Here is a 19,069-nt window from a genome sequence, read left to right on the forward strand (position 1 = left end):
GACATGGAAAATGTCAGCAAGCAGCAAATCTGTTCAAAGAGCTGAGCAGCCATCCATGTGCGGACCACTTAGCAGACTTAAAACGATGAAACTGAGAATTGAGAGCGAGAATTGTTTGCAAACTATAAATGATCCTTTTAACACCATCGGAAATTATAAATTGTTATAAAATTATTGTTATAAAAATGTAAGCATCAGCCTGAGGGCTTTAAACCACACAACAGACGTTTGGGTCTCGTATGCAGGCTTGGGGAGTAACGGATCACATGTAACTGTAATCAGGATACAGAAAAAAATTAAACTGTAATCCGTTAATGTTACATATAAAAAGACATAATCAGACTACAGTTACATTTAGTAAAAATCAGGATTTCTTTAAAAATACACTGAGTTGGCGCCCGGTAGGCTCAGTGGGTAGAGCTGGAGACCCATGTACTGAGGCTGAGTCCTTGCTGCAGCGGCCCAGGGTTCGAATCCGACCTGTGGCCCTTTGCTGCGTGTCATCCCCTCTCTCTGCCCCCCTTTCCGGTCTATCTTCAGCTGTCACTATCATAAAGGCAATAAAAGCCCAAAAAAATACACTCAGTTGAGACAGACTTTTTCCGTTCCCATTTTCTTTTCTAAGGTTACATTGTTCTGTTTTGTTATAGAATACTCTTGCATTGATAAGTTTTTATTTGCATATTTGTTTTTTAGGTAATCCAAAAGTTACTTTAATATTGTGATGCTTTCGTGTTCAAATTTATGTTTATGTGTTAGTATGTAGAGAGGGACGCTCTTCTTTTCTGTATCACACGAGGAAACTTGACCCTGGTCCAAAAACGTGTCTGTGTGTCATGGGGTTAAAAGTTTGCGAGACTCAACAACTCTGAGTCATCCCAATAAAACGATCTACAGTAACTTTGATGATGATGAAGTCTTCCAAAAACAGCAAAGTAAATTAAATGAAAGGTTTGGTTAAGGTAAAGTAATGATTGTTGTCTATCTATATATATATAAAAAAAGAGTAGAAAATACAAGGACACATCTTTTTTTTCACAAAGTTTGGACAATGATGATAGCTTGTGCAATTAATTTCAAAGTTTTCTTTTGTTGATCTGTTCACCTGTCTTGCAGATGAGTCACATTTCAAGCTCTAGACACAGATGTGGTTTAAGCTGCATCTGAGAGGGTGGTTAGATAACACCCCTCACACTCAACCCATTTCCGACCAAACAAACAAACAAACAAAAGTTCTCAAAATCCCTGAAAAAGTTTTTTTCTTTTGTAAAAACTGAATTGAATCTTGAATCTTTGGGTGAATGAGAATGAGTCAGGCATGTGTTCAACAGAGGGTCTTTGTTATTGTGTCTTCTTTCCTTAAAGGTGCTTTGTGTAAAACAATCTGTGTGTGTATGTGTGTGTGTGCGTGTGTGTGTGCAGTGGTGAGCTACATCCCGGAGAAAGTGGTGGTGCGACCGGGGGAGAATGTAACAGTGTATTGTGTTTTCAACGACCACAACATCAACGCCAGCACGGCCATGTGGATGCTCAACTTCCAAGAGCAGCTTGATCACAGTCAGTACCACCCAGTCAGCCAGTGGGTAAGCTACAACTCTTTGTGTGCTTTTGGTAACATTACATGAGCCTATGTAAATAACTTCATAGATCTGATTTTTCCTTTCCCAAAACAGGTCAGCCAGATCACAGTGCGACCTTCGGAGACACGATTGTATGACCTGCTGCAGTGCACGAAGTGGACCATCTCATACAGTCAGATCTATGTAGAAGGTGAGCTTTGTTGCAGCTAAATGTTATGTCAGTGGATCTCATCATTGAGTAAACTAACATCCCTTGACTAAGTGACATATTTTATGTATATTTCATATTATATTCAATGCAATGCAACAGTACAGAACAACTGATAAACTGCACAGTGAACACAGCTGCAGAAAGTTTGTCTTAAACGAGCGATTTGGATTCATTTTGAGCAGATTACTTCCTGTGAGTTTTCCTGGTATTTTAGGAACTTTTTGTACAATTCTTTGTCTGTATTGTTTTTTACTTTTAACAATCATACATACTTTATAAGATTCACTTGGCCATTGTTCTATCAGCTCTTTGGTTGTTTTAACTATGTAGGACCATGCTATTTAGCAGAGTGAAGGCTCTGTGATAAGTTTATATCTTAAATAATAAGATATAATTCAACTGTATATATGTTAAAACCAAAGGTTTCTTACACACTTAAAATCAAAGAGGCCTTTTGGTGACCCCTAGTGGTGGTCAGGACCCCCAGGTTGGGAACCAGTGTGTCATGTTAAAGACTATTACTAGTGCATTTTCACATAGAAAAAATACATAATTTATGTAAGGTTAAGAACAGTAGTGAAAGTCAGATGTTGACGTTTTTAAGTTGCTGGAGGTCCATGTCTATTCTTGCAGCAGTTTTCCGCTGCAGTGGACAAAGACAGGAAAGAGAGTGAGGACATGTGACAGCACAACAATGTAAACCCAAAAGAATCCCTGTGCACAGAGGCTATCTCAGGTGAAGGTTGTTATTGTTACATAAATGTGTTTCTGCATGTTTCAGGAGCGTCTATAAATATAAACTGTGAAACCAACGGCGATATCGATGCTATGGACTGTAGGTGGAAGAACTCAGTGTGGACTCAACTCAAATTGAAATCCTGGTAAAGCAGCAATTTACATTTTACATGTTTGTTTCAGTGTGTATTTGGATGTTTGGACAAGCATTGTTAATGAAACCTTGAATCAATGCTCAGATCTCAGTGTGCTGAAAACCTGGAAGTTGCTGAACACAGTGTACCAGACTGCATCTTTATTGAACACACCCTTGAAATGGTACCAGGAAGTTTATTTGAGCAGTAAACTATAATGTCATTGGTACTTGTGACCTCATAGCAACAGAAAGTCTCTCCACTTTAAAGAATGAAGCTCAGATTATAACAATGAGCACTGACAGAATTATGTTTTTGTTTCATTGCTATTCATGTACTGTGGAGGATTCTCATGCAACACTACTTTGTGCTTTGTAACTGACTTTCTTTACTCCAGTTCTCTTTTAAATGGGAATGGAAAAAATAGACAAGAAATGTTTCACTACTTTGAAGTGATAGGAGTTGTAATTTTAGGTATATTTCATGTTTATTTCCTGGTTTTAGCTATGGTAAGTTATTTGCAGAGATGTACCACTAAACAGAGATCTGATAGGAGAAGACAGAGCAACAGACATCAGGTTTTTTTCAGGTCAGCCGAACTTATTAGATAAAGAAAAATAAATAAAATAAATCTGCAAACTGTTGTTGTAAACATCCTTCATACATTACAGATCCACATCCTGGTTTGTTCGACATTTTAGGTGTGCTCGATTTCAGTGTTGCCTCCACATACAGTGGTTTTGATAATCTGACTTAATTGTTGGCTTGTTTGCAACCTGTCTGATCATCTGGCGCTTGTTTGTTGCCTTGTCTGGCTTAATTAGTTCCTGTTGCCTTGTTCCTTGTTATCATAAGCAATAGAAATTATTTTCAAAACTACAAAAATAAGACCTAAGTCGCCAAAAACTGCCATTTGGCTTTAATTGTTTTAACTAAGCATCTATTATATACTGTACTATTGGTGTTTGAGCTGTACTGATTTGCAGGGGTGGAAGAAGTAAAAGTAGCAATACCACATTGTAAAGATCCTCTCTTATGAGTAAAAGTCCTGCATTCAAAATGTTACTTAAGTGAAAACACAAAAGTTTGTGTATTCCATAAGACAACAGAACAATGAATAGAAAGATTTTTAGCATCAAACATTTAGTTTTTTGTAACTGTAGTGGATTACAGGTACCTCTTTTGTATCCTGATTATGTAACTTAGTTTGCTTTCATTTATTTTTCCGGCAGGTGGGCTAACCTGCCATGTGATGTGATGGAGGAGAGGGAAAGAGCAGGCGAGAATGTGGGGGAGATGGGACCTGATTGCCTGCAGGTTCGATCCCAGCAGAAAACCTGCACCATCCAGCCCCTGAGAATGAACTGCTACAAGCTGTGGCTGGAAATGCCGTCTCGGCTTGGCCCTATCAGGTCTAAACCCATCTACCTGTCCCCCATAGATCACGGTGAGCATGAAGTTTGGATTTAAAGATTTTTCTAGTCTCATATCGGTGTAAATTATTTTCCTTCTGCTACTACATTTTTATCAATGCTTTTATGCAGCTTTGTTTAAGCAGTTACACAAAAAGTCATTCATTCACAATGCATTGTTTCAGGTCAAAAAGAACGAAATATTGATTAACTATCTCACTGAAGTTGAATAGGGCATCTTGTTCATCAAAGGTTAATTGCTTATCGTCATTAATTGCCATGAAAGTTATTACTTTATGTGTAATGGGAGTCTTTATGTGTGTGATTTAAAATCAAAATAACAAGGAAATATCTAAAGAACATTCATTTCTTCATGTTTAACTGAGATATTGAAGAATATCTGGAATATCTTAATGGCATACTGTGAAAATTGTATTTGTATTCATCAAAGCGCAATTCTTAAGGCAAAAACTTCAAAGGAAACTATTGCTGGATTAAATATTCATATGGGAAAGAGTTGTATGTTAGAAATAACCTTTAAATACTGGGGTTAAAGTAATCATTACTTTTCCCAGAAGAACCGAACCAGTATAAACGGCCTGACATAAGATTGTTGTTGAGAAATACTTGTCAGGCTTTTTCTATTACCCATGAGCATCTTTATCAGATGTTTTGCTTCTGCATGAGACAAACTCACTCACTTTTCATGCTATCTCCTCTCCAGTGAAACCCCACACACCCACTAACGTGAAGGCAGGGAGCCAGAGCAGCGGGGTCCTGACGGTCACATGGGAGCCGCCATCTCTGCCGGTCGACGGGCTTCAGTGTCAGTTTCGGTACCACTCACCATCCGCTGTGCGAGCCCAGCCGGAGTGGAAGGTAAGCCTGTCTGTTGGATTATTTCCCAGTGGCACTATGGACAGCATTTCACTAACCTTAATTGAAAACCAATTAAATAGACGAGGAAAACAGACGTAAGACTGTAAGACAGTTGTTTATCTACCAAGAACAGGAACAAACATATTAGTCAATAAGGTCCAGGTCTCAGTTGGTAAATAAGTCTCATATCTCCTTCAATGACGCAGGGTGCTTTGACATAGACTCAGCTGGTCACTTTGACATGATCTGATATGAAACCATATTCCTGGTTTAAATTAATTGTCTCTCTTTGCTTGGGTAAAGTGGAAAGATAGCTGAAACGTGCACTACCTCCCATTACTTTTATTTTCCCTAATCTAAAATGTCATGCCTGCAGGTCCAGAGTCCAGTGCGGGTGCCGTGGGCGGAGGTCGCAGTGGCGGACATGTGCCGGGAGTATGCGGTGCAAGTACGCTGCATGCCCACTAATGGCACTGGCTACTGGAGCGACTGGAGCAACTCGGTGTACTCCACACCTCAGAACAGCAGAGGTACAGTAGAACACCATTCATTTCACTCTTGAACATCATTTTAAGTAACACTAACCTTTTAAGATAATGACAACTTTGACAGGTGCAGCTTGATGCCTGATGTGACCTATTAAATTACATTTGACCTTCTGATTTTAGCTCTAATGGAAAATCGTACACACATCTCCTCCACCTCTAACACAGAGGTAAAAGCTGTCATGTGCAATTGTCGGTCTCCCCTCAGCTCCTGAGCGTGGCCCTGATTTCTGGAGAATCCTTCAGGATGATCCATACAGAAGCCAGACTAATGTCACTCTGCTGTTCAAGGTACACAAACAGAAATATAAAAATGTTCAGGCTTCTAATTAAGACAGGGCAATACAAATGTTGACTTTCCTGATGTTTGTCCCCCAGAATCTCCAAATGTCAGGGCAGTCTTACTGTGTGGATGGATTTATAGTCCAGCGCCAGACCTCGAGTGGCTCTGTGATAAGGGAGAAGATCCAGCTGGTGTCTTCCTACAGCTTTGAGTGGAACCAGGTGCTCCAAACTGTGACTGTGGAGGCCTACAATAGTCTGGGGAGCTCCGCTAACAACATCAACATGACGCTGGAGAGACAGCCCAAACGTGAGTGAGCTGGAATTTTTTTGCACATACACAGACTCTATTCTACTATTTGGACATGAAGTCCCACATTGTCGGTATTACGTTAATATTGCAGGGACATTCAAGTCTTTGCTTGAGTGAGGGAAGGACCGTGTGGTCCATACACTCTAGCCATTTCATTTGCCTTTTTGAATGTTAAGATGATCTGCCAGTTAAACCAGGCCACAAATACTACTACTACTACTATTGCTTTGGTTGATAATTCATCATTTAGGTCCTTTATCAAGCAAAATGCCAAACATTCAGTGGTTCTATCTTTTCAGATGTGAATCTTTGTAGCTTCTCTCTGTTGCATATTATTTTGAAGTCATCATCTTGGGCTCTCAGAAATTGGGATTTTGAAATTTTTGAATTCATGTTTCACTTTTTTTGGACCCTTTTTTGACTAAATGGCAAATACATTATTTTGTTTTTTGGGGGAAAAAAATCAAAGATGAATTGATAATGGAAATGTAGCTTTACACTATAAAGGCAAACAAATCAGAATTAAACAGAAATGGGATTATAAAGGGGAATAAAGTTTCTGTTACAATGACTCAGAAACAACCTAAATCAGACTTTGAAACAACTCAGGAGTGGTCTAAAACCATAAATATAAGACCAATCTAAACAGAGACTGAAAAACAGTTTCTTCAGCACTGATTTGAATTCTGTACCATGCTGTTATGTTCCAGTAAGGACGTGGAAACTGTAGCCGAGATCAAAAGATTCCATTGTGAAAAAAGTTCAGGTTTACAATAGTGAGGTTGATATCAGATTCATGGTCAGGGCTTCATTGGAGACACAGGTGCTCATGTACTGGCAAGAAAACAACAAGGTCCGCTTTAATCAAAACCCCTGAAAAAAAACATGTATTCCAGTAATATTTTCCTTTTTTTTCAAAATTATGTCACAGATGAAAACAATAAAGAAGACAGATTTATTTATTTATTTTTCATTCAGAAATATTTTTCCTTTCAGAAATACATTTCTCAGCTACCATTTTTAAGGTTGTTGAGCTTAGACAATTACCTGCTTTTACTTTTTTTCGTTGCCACTATGACCAGTTTATGGCAGAACATTGTACATCAAAGCTGAGGGTATTAACAGCCCCCCCATTTGCGCATGACACTTAAAACATGTGTCTCTTGAGAGCCCATAAAGGCACTGATTGAGGTCCTACTGCCATTAGCTGTAGTGTAGTAAGCGCTTTTAGCAGCACTCCGACAGAGGTAATGAGTTTCTTTTTAAATGACAGTTCTCTGTGTAATACAGTGGGATGTTGATGCGTGTGTGAGACAGTTGTTTGTGTCTCTCATTACTCATAATTCAGAGAAAAGCATTACAAAAAAGTAAGCAGAATCAAAATTGTTTTTCTTCACCATGTTTGTTAGACATTTTCCCATAAGTATTCAGAGAAAATGTGCTTTCAGTCTTATTAGCGGCAAAACGACTAAAATGACTCATGTTGTTGTTGCTCTCCACCTGAACCATCAAAACACCAAATAAGAGAATATTTATGTCAGAATAGTATTTCATTCATCCAGTAGAGACATAGAGATTATATGCTAAGGAGTAAACTTTATTTTGTGTCACCTGAAAGCACCTTATTCACTCAGTTTTTTCCTTTTCTATACTGCAGGCCACTGTGTGCGTTCATTCAGTGTGAGGGTTATCAACAGCACTTGTGTGTCTCTGTCCTGGAGTCTCTTGGACAACAGCTCTGTACCCATGTTCCTGGTGGTCCAGTGGTCTCCACAGAGGCAACCGGACTCTGGTTATCACAAAGGCCAGAGTGGAGAAACATGGGCCAGACTTCCCTACACTGACCGTCCCACATATCTAAGAGGTAACACGATCTCTTCTCTGTCTGTTCTTTTTTTATTATGTCTTTACAGCACTGTAAACGAGCAAGTATACTCAGCCAAAATCATCTCTCTATATCATTACAGGTGATTTCTTTGGATCTGAGGAGTGTGGCTTCTCCCTGTACCCTGTGTTTGCAGATGGAGAAGGGGAGCCGATTTACACCACAGGTATGCTCCAGTTGCGTGAATGTTATATCAGTTCCATATTCACCATTGAAGTGTTTAAGGGTGACACAGTGCCAGTACTTTAATTGTGTTATTAATTATAGGTCTGATGTGTATTTTCCAACTGTTACAGCCACTAGAGGAGACCCTGCAGCCTACATGATGCTGATGATCATCTCCTTCCTCTCCATCGTCCTGTTTGTCACCCTGGTCCTCTCCCAAAACCAGTAAGTGCTCGTGAAAAAAAATCCAAAGACGTATTTACAAGCATTAAATTCAGTTCAAAATGATGAAAATAACCATTTAGAAGATCTGATGATAAATTAGTTTGGCTTGTTTTAATACTACGACAGCATGACACATGCATATCTTAAAGTCTTTTTGTCATATTTATTGTTGTGCAAGGTATTAATTATACTGCATCAGTGTATATCGATTTTTTTATTTACCTAGACACCTGTAAGAAATGATAAATGGCATAAATCTCTGGGGTGCAGTCTAATTTAGAGAGCAGTGACAGTGACCATGAAAAATAAGGAGTGTGACATTTAACAGGTCACAAGGGTGTAATTACACTCGATGTTAGCTGATGGGAGGTAGGGGAGGGAGGGAGTAAAAAGCCTTTAGACAGAAAGAAACCTCAATATCTGCTGCATTGCTTTCCAGGATGAAAAAGTTTATGTGGAAGGATGTGCCCAACCCTAACAAGTGCTCCTGGGCCAAAGGACTAGACTTCAAAAAGGTAAAAATGAATGTGAAACTACAGTGACATGCATTCAAACTCATGGTATCACATGTTAATTAGTTAATTAGACATTTAGAGGGGCTGGTTGGCCTTTAGACAGAGCCAGTCTTTATGCTAAACTAAGCTAACTGTAACTTCTGCTAACTGGTGTTGCTCTTCTCATCTAAATCTCTTTTCCTATTCCTATTCCTTCTTTCTTTTTTTTTTCTTATCTATCACTAATCACTGATAAATATGGAAATGGAAAGATCTTGTAGGATCATGTGAGTTGTTTACACCCAGGGAGAAATACAGTAACCAAAAATATGCAGTTCATCTCCCTTCTTAACCATTTTTCATTATAATTGCAAACTCTGCGATCTATTCTCTTGTTAATATGTTTTTTATTTGTATACCAGCTCATATTCTGAAAACTAAAGCTGCTACTTTGCACTTTATATTTGTTTTCTATCTTTCTAGGCTGACACCTTTGATCAGCTGTTCCGACCTCCAGAGGGCCTCCCACCCTGGCCGATGCTCCTTCCGTCGGAGAACATTTCCAAAGTCGTCATAGTGGACAAGGTTGATCTCTCAGCTCTGACTACGGTGTTAGTCCAAACCCCACTTGTGTCCCTAACTCCCGACCCAGCCACTACCTTGCCTCCTCCAGGGTTTGACTCAGAGGTTGACCAAACCCCATCCTTGGAGAGTGAGGAGCTCCAAGGTGGAGCTCTTTCCTTTGCACTTAATCTGGATGATTTAACCAGTTCAAGCCCAGAAATTGATCAGTTAGAGCTAGATAACCTCCCAGCAGACCAGTCCCGAGGCAGCACTGACAGCTCGGCCCAGTCTTCAGTCACGTACGCCACTGTCCTGCTCTCTGATCCGAAGCAGGAGCAGCAGCCCAATCATCTCCACTACAAGGATGGTAGTGGCAGCAGCTCCAGCGATGAAGGCAATTTTTCTGCCAACAACTCAGACATTTCTGGATCTTTCCCCGGTGGCCTGTGGGAGCTGGATGACCCGCGGCGCTCCCGCTCCTACAACTCTGTGGAGGAGCTTTCTGAAACATCAGAGCAAGGAGACGAAGAAGCGGTGAGAGAGGAGAAGGACTTGTATTATTTAGGAATGGACTATCGTGCGGAGGATGAAGAGAGTGAGGAAGATGAGGAGCAGAGAGAAGAGGAGACAAAAATTGAGCTGCTTAAAAATGTGGTTTTGAACAGAGAGGACTGTTCTGTGGAGTCGCACCCTTTGCTCACACCTGAGGACTCCAGCGAGCTGCTGTCAGCATCGACACGTGGCTTTTGTCCGCTGTACCTGCCTCAGTTCAGAACTGCTCCCAACACAAGGCAACTCACAGCTCAACCACAAGACAGCAAAACCCAGGTGTGACTCTCAGACTGCATCTAAATGAAAATGTGCACCTTTTAATCAGTTGTTTCTGTGTCATGAATCAGCAATCACCAAAGCGGATTTGCATATGTTCCTTCAGACATAGTGAGGTGTGGAAAATGTAAAAATACCTCGACTTACGTATGATTGCAAATTCATTTTCATCAATGCTGCTATTGTATTCTGGAGGAAAAGACGCCATGAGGGCACAAGCCTCATTTGTAGGTATTTCTTTCTTTCTTTATTGGGCTTTAAAACCCAAAATCTACTGTGCCACACTGCTCCGCTGCAATCAGGTATTGATGCAGGAGCAACTGCTGAGAACATTTAACTCACGTATTTTCAGTGAAGGTTAGTCTAATGGAATAATGTACAGTTAATGTTCACAGAGAGCAGCAGGCAGACTGTACAAGCAGTGTACTGGAAGGGAGCAATAGAGGAGGTACGCATCTTGTGGCTTCTAACATCCTATATATACAGCATATTTCACAGGTGGTGATACCTTAGTTGCATGTAAAAAAAAAGATGTGGGAAAGCTGTGTGTGCCTACATTCGCTCATCTGCTCCCACCTTAACGTAGAAAACAAGTTGTCTGTCATTCTCTGCTGAATCATTTCGACTACATTTGAAGTGAAACATGAAAGAGGTTCAAAGAGAATAAATAAATGCACAGTAACCGAGAGAGAAAAGGCACATAATCTGCACAGTTTTGGCTTCCTCAAAGCACATTAGACTGTGAAGTGAAGGCACTCCAATGCTATTGGTGTGACTAAATGAAACCAGTTGATGATGAAAACAGATGTAGTCTGTGAATAACTGCAGGTGATTTTTGGACACAAATTTGACTGCATTTGTTGGCAGCTTGTTCAACAACATCTGCTTGGACTAACTCACCCACCAACCCGAAGAATGTCTTTTTGTACTTTGTGCTGTAATGTACTTGAGATTCTTGTTACAGTTTGTGAGATATGTGATATCTATTTTTCTGTATTTGGCCATTAACATGAACTGGTGTAAATAAAAGACAAAAGAATGTATATTTGAAACCAGAGAACAGAAATTAAAAGTTATGAAAATATTGAAACATGGTTGACAGAAATGGTCAGCCAACAGTCATTGTATATTGAGATGTTTTGTCTATTTTTCATGGTGAAAATAAAGTGTTTATTGTGAGTGTGTCTGGTTTTTGTAACAGAGATCAGTGTGACCACTGTCCTGACCGTTCTCTAAGCGCAATCAGGTGTGTGACCCAATTGAACAACAGGTGCGAGATAATAAATGTTGTTCTTCCCTAAGATATCACAAACAAAACAACTGAAATCTCCAAATAAGGATACATGTGGTATTGACTCAAATAATAGACACACTATACAAAATATTAATGAAATAAATGTTTCTTCATTCATTTATGTCCAGATATACTGTTGCATCAAGTTTGAAAATCCAATTACTCTCATTCTGGAGGAGCGTGTGCAAACGGTGTCCACCCCTAACAGACGGTTTGATCGATTCCTGACCTCATTAAACAATCATTGCTTTTGTGCCTCTTCAAAGGATAGTCTACATTTTATTGCACATTTAGCTTCAGAAAGTCTATCATACAAAGCAATATACAAAATACCAGAAAGGAAGAGAGGGAGTTTGGGGATTTCAAACTTGATGTTACAGTATACCCAGGCTTAAATATAGAATTTATGTTATTGTATGTAAGTATGTTTTATATTTAACTGTATTTGATTTTTTTCTCTCAGTTTTGAGTTAGCGAAAGTTTAGGGAATGAATGATGATCATGTCCACCTGTCCCAATTACTTAATTAGGACACACCCCTGAATGAATGTATAAAAGAGGGTCAGGCCAGGTATTGGCTCCTCGGTTGAAACCCTGATGAAGATCTGAAGAGGGTTGTCATGAACAAGACATGTAACCAATAAAGGCTTTTCAGGGTTGTGACACTGCTCCATAAACAGTCTAAAAATAAAACTAATGAAACAACATAAACACACCATTATCTTTATATAACCATGTATACTTTTTGTTGTCTTAACTTCAATGTGCACATACGTAGCATTACTGATTCTTTATATGTTTTGGATTGTAGTGGGTATATTCATCATCACAAAGCCTTTGACAAAGAAAGAAATTGCACCTAAATAATAAAGTATGCATAAGACCCTGTAAAACTGCAGTGATATTGTGTCACCTTGTTGCTGCAAGAAGCAAATACATCAGAATGACAGCAGTCTACAGGTATACACACTTTACTGTATGGTACTTAAGTATATGGCAAATATATAGATGGGAATCCTGTTGGTGGTTACATAAACAAACACAGGGTCTGGTAAGCTCTGTATTTTAGTATTATTTAACCACTTGTTGTCTGGAACAAGTCACATAGTCTCTTCAGCAGGATTTCTGTGTCCTTGTGCTGTTACACTTTCTATGTTTTGAGCTGTAGAAATCTCTTTCTGCCACTAGAGATCACTATAACTTAGGTTTAAGCCAAACCTTAAGCACACACAAACTGCGTAAGGTTTAAGGACCAGTAATTAAACTCCATATATTCTTTTCTGCTGATCTTAATATTTCTAATAGTGCATATATTTCCCCACTTAAAGTGTTCAAAAGGCAACTTCCAGTACAAATGTTATTGTGTAATTGTACGTTCAAAAAGTGTCACATATGCCTCAGATAGTATTTGATGATCTGTCAAACTGAGGAGGTCACTGAAGATAACACATCAACAATAAAAACAAACATACAACATGTAGATGTGCCAACTACTGTACATTGTAGAGGCGACTCTCACTGTGGTTTCAAGGAGGCTCTTATATTTAATTTATTGTTCATTAGACAGTGAACATGATTTTAAGTTTACTTTAATTGCAGTGCCAATTGACAAAGACATTTGTTTTAAATGTTTTGGTTGCTTTATAGCAATTAGTAAAATAGCAAATGAGTAATTAATTGGAAATAAAAAGACTTTTCCTTTTGGTTTTTAGAAAACTGTGTTAGGTGGATCTTAAAAGGAACTTGATCGTACATCCACAATATCCGCCGTTAAGCAGCAGTTCATCTCAACCTGTGCTTGTTTTGAAAGAATCAAACCAAACTGTGACAGCAAGAGGCCCATACACATTATACACAATGCCTGTTGGATTCCCCTTGAAATCAATGAAATGACTAGAATGATTCTTATTTTCTGGTGATTATACCCTAATTCAAACATTCCTGAATATTATGTTCCATTTCTGCCAACAGATCATCTTGAATGTTACACCCTGGGCCTTAAGGTAAGGTTTTGAATGCAGGACTTTTACGTATAGTGGAACATTTTCACAGTGTGGTTTTAGTACTTTAACTTAAGTAAAGGAACATTTGTGATCAATATGTCATACAGATGTATTTTCATTTTGCAGCCACACGGGGACAGGAAAGCACCACTTAGGGAGCTCAGTGAGTCGTTCTTGCAGTGATGTCAAGCTTTATCCTTAAAAGCCCTCTGTGCTGGGTCTCTTGTATTTGCCATAGAAGGACATGATGGTGCAAAGAGCTGCATGCTGAAAGCACAGAGGCCTGGTGCCATGCTTTGGTTTGATATGGTAACAGAGAGAGGAAAACACCACAGAGAGGGAGAGACGTTTTATGGTAATGGAGCGCAGGATTATATTTTCTAAACTGTGCTGTGAGATCTTTTGTAAGGTGATAATGACTTCAAGGATCCCAACGTGAGACACAAGTGTTTCAAATTAAGATGCAGGCAAAATTACATCCTAGTCATGATCAAACAGATCAAAATCAAGCATCCAGGGTGATGCTATGTCTAGTCAAGTGACCCAGATTCCCCCAGAAGCCCCCGGCAGCAGACCTGTTACCTGCTTCCTGGTCTGCAAACCAGAAGCTTAACATGGGGTCGTGAGATAAGATGGCCTGCAGCAGAAATGCTGCACATGTGAAAGTTCTTTGGAGCTCTGCTGATCTCTCAGCTGTGACAAATTAGCATCACCAAAGAAAGGTTGAGCTTCAATCTGAAAAGTGAGAGGTGAGTGACCTTCCCAGAAAGAATGACTCTAGTAAGGTAACTTTATGATTGTTTTTAAGGCTCACTTTTAGGAAAATACTGTATCTTCTTTATTGTAGGTTGTTCGGACCATTAAGGAGCTCTCCTTATGATTTTCTGAGCTGATTAAGGCTTTGTAATTCTCGCAACTCTTTACCAGTGAGGTGATGCAAACAAATTAAGCATCTGTGAAATGTAGTAATCTTGTTCTTAAGATTGAGCTTTTGTTCCATAGTGGAGAAAGACTGACTCTGGTGGAAAAATAAGATTATGCATATTATCTTAAATATTTCTTTTGAAGACCGTATGAGCTGTTAAATGTTCCTGGCACAAATGTTTTTGTTCAAAGCCATTTGTAATGACTCAAAGCGATTTATACTCTAGAGGCTTTAAAATGCGTGACAAATGTGTGAAAAGCACAACATACTCCCAATTTTTCCACAAAATATTTTTTTATTAGTTCAAGCTCAAATACTTATTTACATGAATGTATAATAGCCGGTGTTACAAAAGTAAAAAAAATATGACATAATGTACAGTAACTGTTAATGTAGCATGTAGCTATTCAACCAGACATTTAATGCGCCAAAAAAATTATCTGAGCATATGTTGTTAAATAATATTATAAATCCTGTGCTTAAATATCTTGGTATTCGTAGTATTCTCAGAACGTTTTTTGCCATTCAATATGGCACAATGCCCCAGCTCATTGTTTACAGTTGTCATTTAATGAAGAACATATATTAAACAAATGCTGATTAATAAAAAACAAAAATATGCCCAATGGCATCATATATAAATGTGTGCATGGCTACATAATAAATTAATTCATTCATTTTCTCTCTGTCCTGGTCCTCATCCCCATCTCTGCCTGGTTCCATCCATCTGGAAATGGCAGCACAAACACTACCATAAACCTCCCAGGAAATATCTGTCTGGTATTACAACAAAAACAATCCTACGTGCGGTGACGGATTTATCTTTGAGCGAGATGCTGTTGTCATCTGGAAGTGATTGACTCACCTCTGGGTTGTGGAAAAAGGAGGAGAAAAGAACAGAAGAGGCAAAGAGGAAAGTCTGGAAGAAGACTAGAAAGGAAATGCTAATCCACAGCTGTGTTCTGGTGGCTGAGAGGTTACAGGTAAAACTTTTGTTTTAAAGGACCATGCCAGTGGGTTTCATTTACAACAAATAGTGTCACAATTAACAATTCTGTAAACCATAAAACTGTGTATGATATGATTCCCTTTTAAGAAAGATAAAGATGGCATCAGCATTAAGTTTGGTAACCCAACCCAGGAGGGGTTTTTTCTGGAAAGTACATGTGAATTGTTTGTCACTGGTTAGCTGTGGTTATCCACTGTGGTAAGAAAACATCCACCACTGCTGGATAAAATGCAAAATTGAGTCACATGTATAATTTACCTAAATCCACTCCACCCTCCCAAAACATGATGGTTAACATGAGTGAATTTGTGTAAACCAAAACCAGACTGAAATCACTGTGGGATGAAAATGAATAAAAATCAACTTGTTTCTCATCCACTGGCGCTGCATTAATGAACGTTAATTCAGCTTGATTATCACAAACTACTGCTGCTATGCTGTAATAGTGACACTACATTCACCAGCGCAATACAATCTTATCAATCATCCATCAGTAAAGTTACAAATTGGCAAAAAGACAAGCGTGTGTTTGTCTGTGTACTGACGTCACTGTTCATGCTCCGGTTGTTGCCATCAACCCTGTTAATGGGAATCAGGAGAAAGGTTTAGCAGCTTGACATTGAAAATCCTTCATTGATCGCCTGGCATTAATCGTGCAGCAATCGTGAAGGGCTTTAGCTACTGATGTTTATCCACGTTGGCTTTGAGGGCCTTAACATTTGGGGAAAAGGTCAGATTGCGGTAAGTTAACAACAAAACTCCACGACCGCAAAGAGAAAAAACGCCTTCACTGGTTTGGAAGCGCATGTGCATGCAGCACTGGCTGTGCTCCCTCTTTTAGTAAACTGGGGGTAAGAAAAAAAACTTGGCTCGGTTGCCAGGCATCACAGCACTACGAGTTGGATAGATTTGGGTTCTCTGGGAATGTAAAGCTGCTCTCTCTCCCTGTAATCTGTAATCTTGGCTCAACTGCTCAGCTCAGTTGTAGGGAAATCGATGTCATAAACATTCATGAGGACAAGGAGACACAAGGGGAGAGAGAGAGAGAGAGAGAGAGAGAGAGAGAGAGAGAGAGAGAGAGAGAGAGAGAGAGAGAGAGAGAGAGAGAGAGAGAGATGAAAAATGTGGATTTGGTGATGCCACAGTGAATAGGCACTCAAAACATATGAAATAAAAAGCATCTGTAGCAGCAGGTGGAACAGTGCAGAGCAAACAGAGTGAGGGAGTGTATGAGAATGGGAAAGGAAAAAACTATGTGGACAGAAGCTGTGTTAACCCCGGGGACCCCTTTCTAGGGGCCCTTTCTGTGCTGGAGGCCTCTGAGAGAATTTGGAAAGACATGCTTGATGCAGATATTGCTTTTTCAGACAGGTTGTAAATATATGAGCTATTTTATGCTTGTTGTATGATTCATATCATTACACTTGGCAATATTTCATTTCAGAGCTAGAACTTTCCAGTTATTTGTCTCTTTGAATAGTCGGGAGCATTTTATGTTCATCAGATGATAGAAATGGAGAAAATATTCTTGAACAGAACAGAACAACAGGGTCAAGCGAGTTTGATGGTGAAGAACAAACTTCCATGCTGTTGCTATTGAAAGATGCCACCAAAGAGCTCATCAATTGTGACCCATTATTCTGCTCCTGCGCAGGAGGGAAAATAACCATTACCCCACATATTTATAGGGCACAAGCTGATGATTTTCAACCAAAACCATTAACCCAATCATTTGCATGGTGAAACCCATCTGTCCACTTGTTTGTTGGCGAAAACATGACGTGAACATGAGTGTCTAAAAGTGACCTGGGGCAGCTTTTTCATAAGTGGGTCGGATGGATGAAATGCCTGCACATCAGTCAGTACGTGTGTCACAAAGCATGCTTGTCTCTGGCTAACAGGGTGAAAGAGGCTCAGCCGAATGGCCCCGTTTCACTCTGACACTCAATTAAGGCCTAATTGGTTTGAGGTCCACAACAGGCATGTGGCAAGGCAACACCCCAGGCTTCTGTGCACTTGTTCCCTATTTTCTGACCCCCCCCACCCGGAAATATTCCTTTGATCTGTGAGCAACCAAAGTAGGTTTTAAGCCAAGGGGTTGATAGTCCATTTTCCCTTTGAACATGTGCGGCAGTTTTAGACAATTACTTTGGTATTTTTACAGTTCATTTGACTCACAGATGAAGTGGATACTGAGGGTGTGACACAGGACAGAGTGGTGCAGATATAGATCCATATGACTATGGGTATGTGCATAAAAGAGGGAGTGTATGTACATGGGCATGAATGTGTATTATGTGAAGCATTTCCATGAGCTGTGTCAGCAGTAGCTTGTCTTTATGGTATGTTACATTCCTTTAATAAATTACAGGAAAGCTCTATACCACTGCTCTCCAGAGACCCATACAGCCATATAACAGCAATATCACTGCAGTCATGATTGGTTTCACCCCCTAACAACATCTTGTACAAAAGGACACTGCTCTGAACGTTTTCTTAGGGTTATACTAAGGCTGCAAACAAAATCTTGCTTTTTACTGTGTAGTGCACTTTATTGCTGGTTGTCAACCTGGAGGTCCCGACCAGGCTTTCTCAATTTTAAGGGGTTTAAGATTAAAAAAAAAAAAAAAAATAAAAGAATAGTAGGAGTAGGCCTATATCCCAGCATTTCATTCAATTCTGTGAAGAAAACTAAATTAGATTGTTATTCTTTAAAGTTTAGATTATTATTTAGGATATAAAGTTAAAATTGCTAATTTTACACAAACCTCCTGCAGTTGTTGTGCTCACTATTTGGGTTAATTGTAGAGTTTATCAGTTTCTCTGTACTGTTATTGTTTTGGATTGAACATGATATGAAATATCATAAAAATATGATTCATAAGTGTCCAAAATCTCTGTTTACTGCTCACTATAGAGTCAACTACTGTGTGTCTGTTATGACAATGGCTGATTAGACCTCAGGTTGAAGTTTGGTGGAGCTACTTGTGGTGTAACTCTTTCACCCTAACAGGTGCAACAAAACATTCAGAGTCAGAGAGGTGTCCATCATGACCAGTCTGTCCATGCTCACACATTCCTCAGGAGAGGATCTAATCAGGCATGATAAGTGAAAACACCTGTATGGGTGGACATTAAAGTACCTGTAAAGTACCTCGATTGCGCAACTGAATGCAGTGATTTCATTGAGAAGTGTAAGATACCTCTTATGATCTGAATGAAAACAATTAAATGTATTAAGCTCTTGAAAACAATCTTAGAATGGGAACTTTTTGGGGCATGATACCAAACCATGGTCTTTATTAAGATGGCAATTTCTTTGGCTCAGTTCCTCCTGGGAACCTTTTGTTGCACTTCTCTTGCCTTTCAAATAAAAGCATAAAATTCCTACAAAAAACACTAAAATGCTTACTCAGAACATTGTGAAAAAAAAAATGTCTACATGTATTTGGTGTGTTTTACCAAAATCCCATTGTGTATGCTTATTTTCAGACTCATTCATCACAATTCGCATTGCTGACTCTCTTCCCAAGAATACAACAATACAGTACAAAAACATCCAACTCACCACTTACAGTTTGGATTT

At 39.3% G+C, this 19,069-nt stretch overlaps 1 protein-coding gene across 3 annotated transcripts in view; it reads left to right on the forward strand.

Moving 5' to 3' along the window:
* lepr (leptin receptor) overlaps nt 1-11,431 on the forward strand; it is a 43,528-nt gene extending 32,097 nt beyond the window's left edge. For all 3 annotated transcript variants that reach the window (XM_051376161.1, XM_051376159.1, XM_051376160.1), the window contains exons 9-21: nt 1,423-1,583; nt 1,674-1,770; nt 2,573-2,672; nt 3,893-4,107; nt 4,797-4,951; nt 5,328-5,481; nt 5,705-5,787; nt 5,875-6,088; nt 7,749-7,955; nt 8,059-8,142; nt 8,273-8,366; nt 8,806-8,881; nt 9,344-11,431. In XM_051376161.1, coding sequence (XP_051232121.1) covers nt 1,423-1,583; nt 1,674-1,770; nt 2,573-2,672; nt 3,893-4,107; nt 4,797-4,951; nt 5,328-5,481; nt 5,705-5,787; nt 5,875-6,088; nt 7,749-7,955; nt 8,059-8,142; nt 8,273-8,366; nt 8,806-8,881; nt 9,344-10,258 — 2,555 coding nt within the window. In that variant the 3' untranslated portion in view covers nt 10,259-11,431. The remainder of the gene's footprint in view (nt 1-1,422; nt 1,584-1,673; nt 1,771-2,572; nt 2,673-3,892; nt 4,108-4,796; nt 4,952-5,327; nt 5,482-5,704; nt 5,788-5,874; nt 6,089-7,748; nt 7,956-8,058; nt 8,143-8,272; nt 8,367-8,805; nt 8,882-9,343) is intronic.
* Nucleotides 11,432-19,069: the final 7,638 nt, after the last annotated feature.

This window comes from Dicentrarchus labrax, unplaced genomic scaffold (genome assembly GCF_905237075.1).
Source record: "Dicentrarchus labrax unplaced genomic scaffold, dlabrax2021, whole genome shotgun sequence".
Taxonomy (NCBI): Eukaryota; Metazoa; Chordata; class Actinopteri; family Moronidae; genus Dicentrarchus; species Dicentrarchus labrax.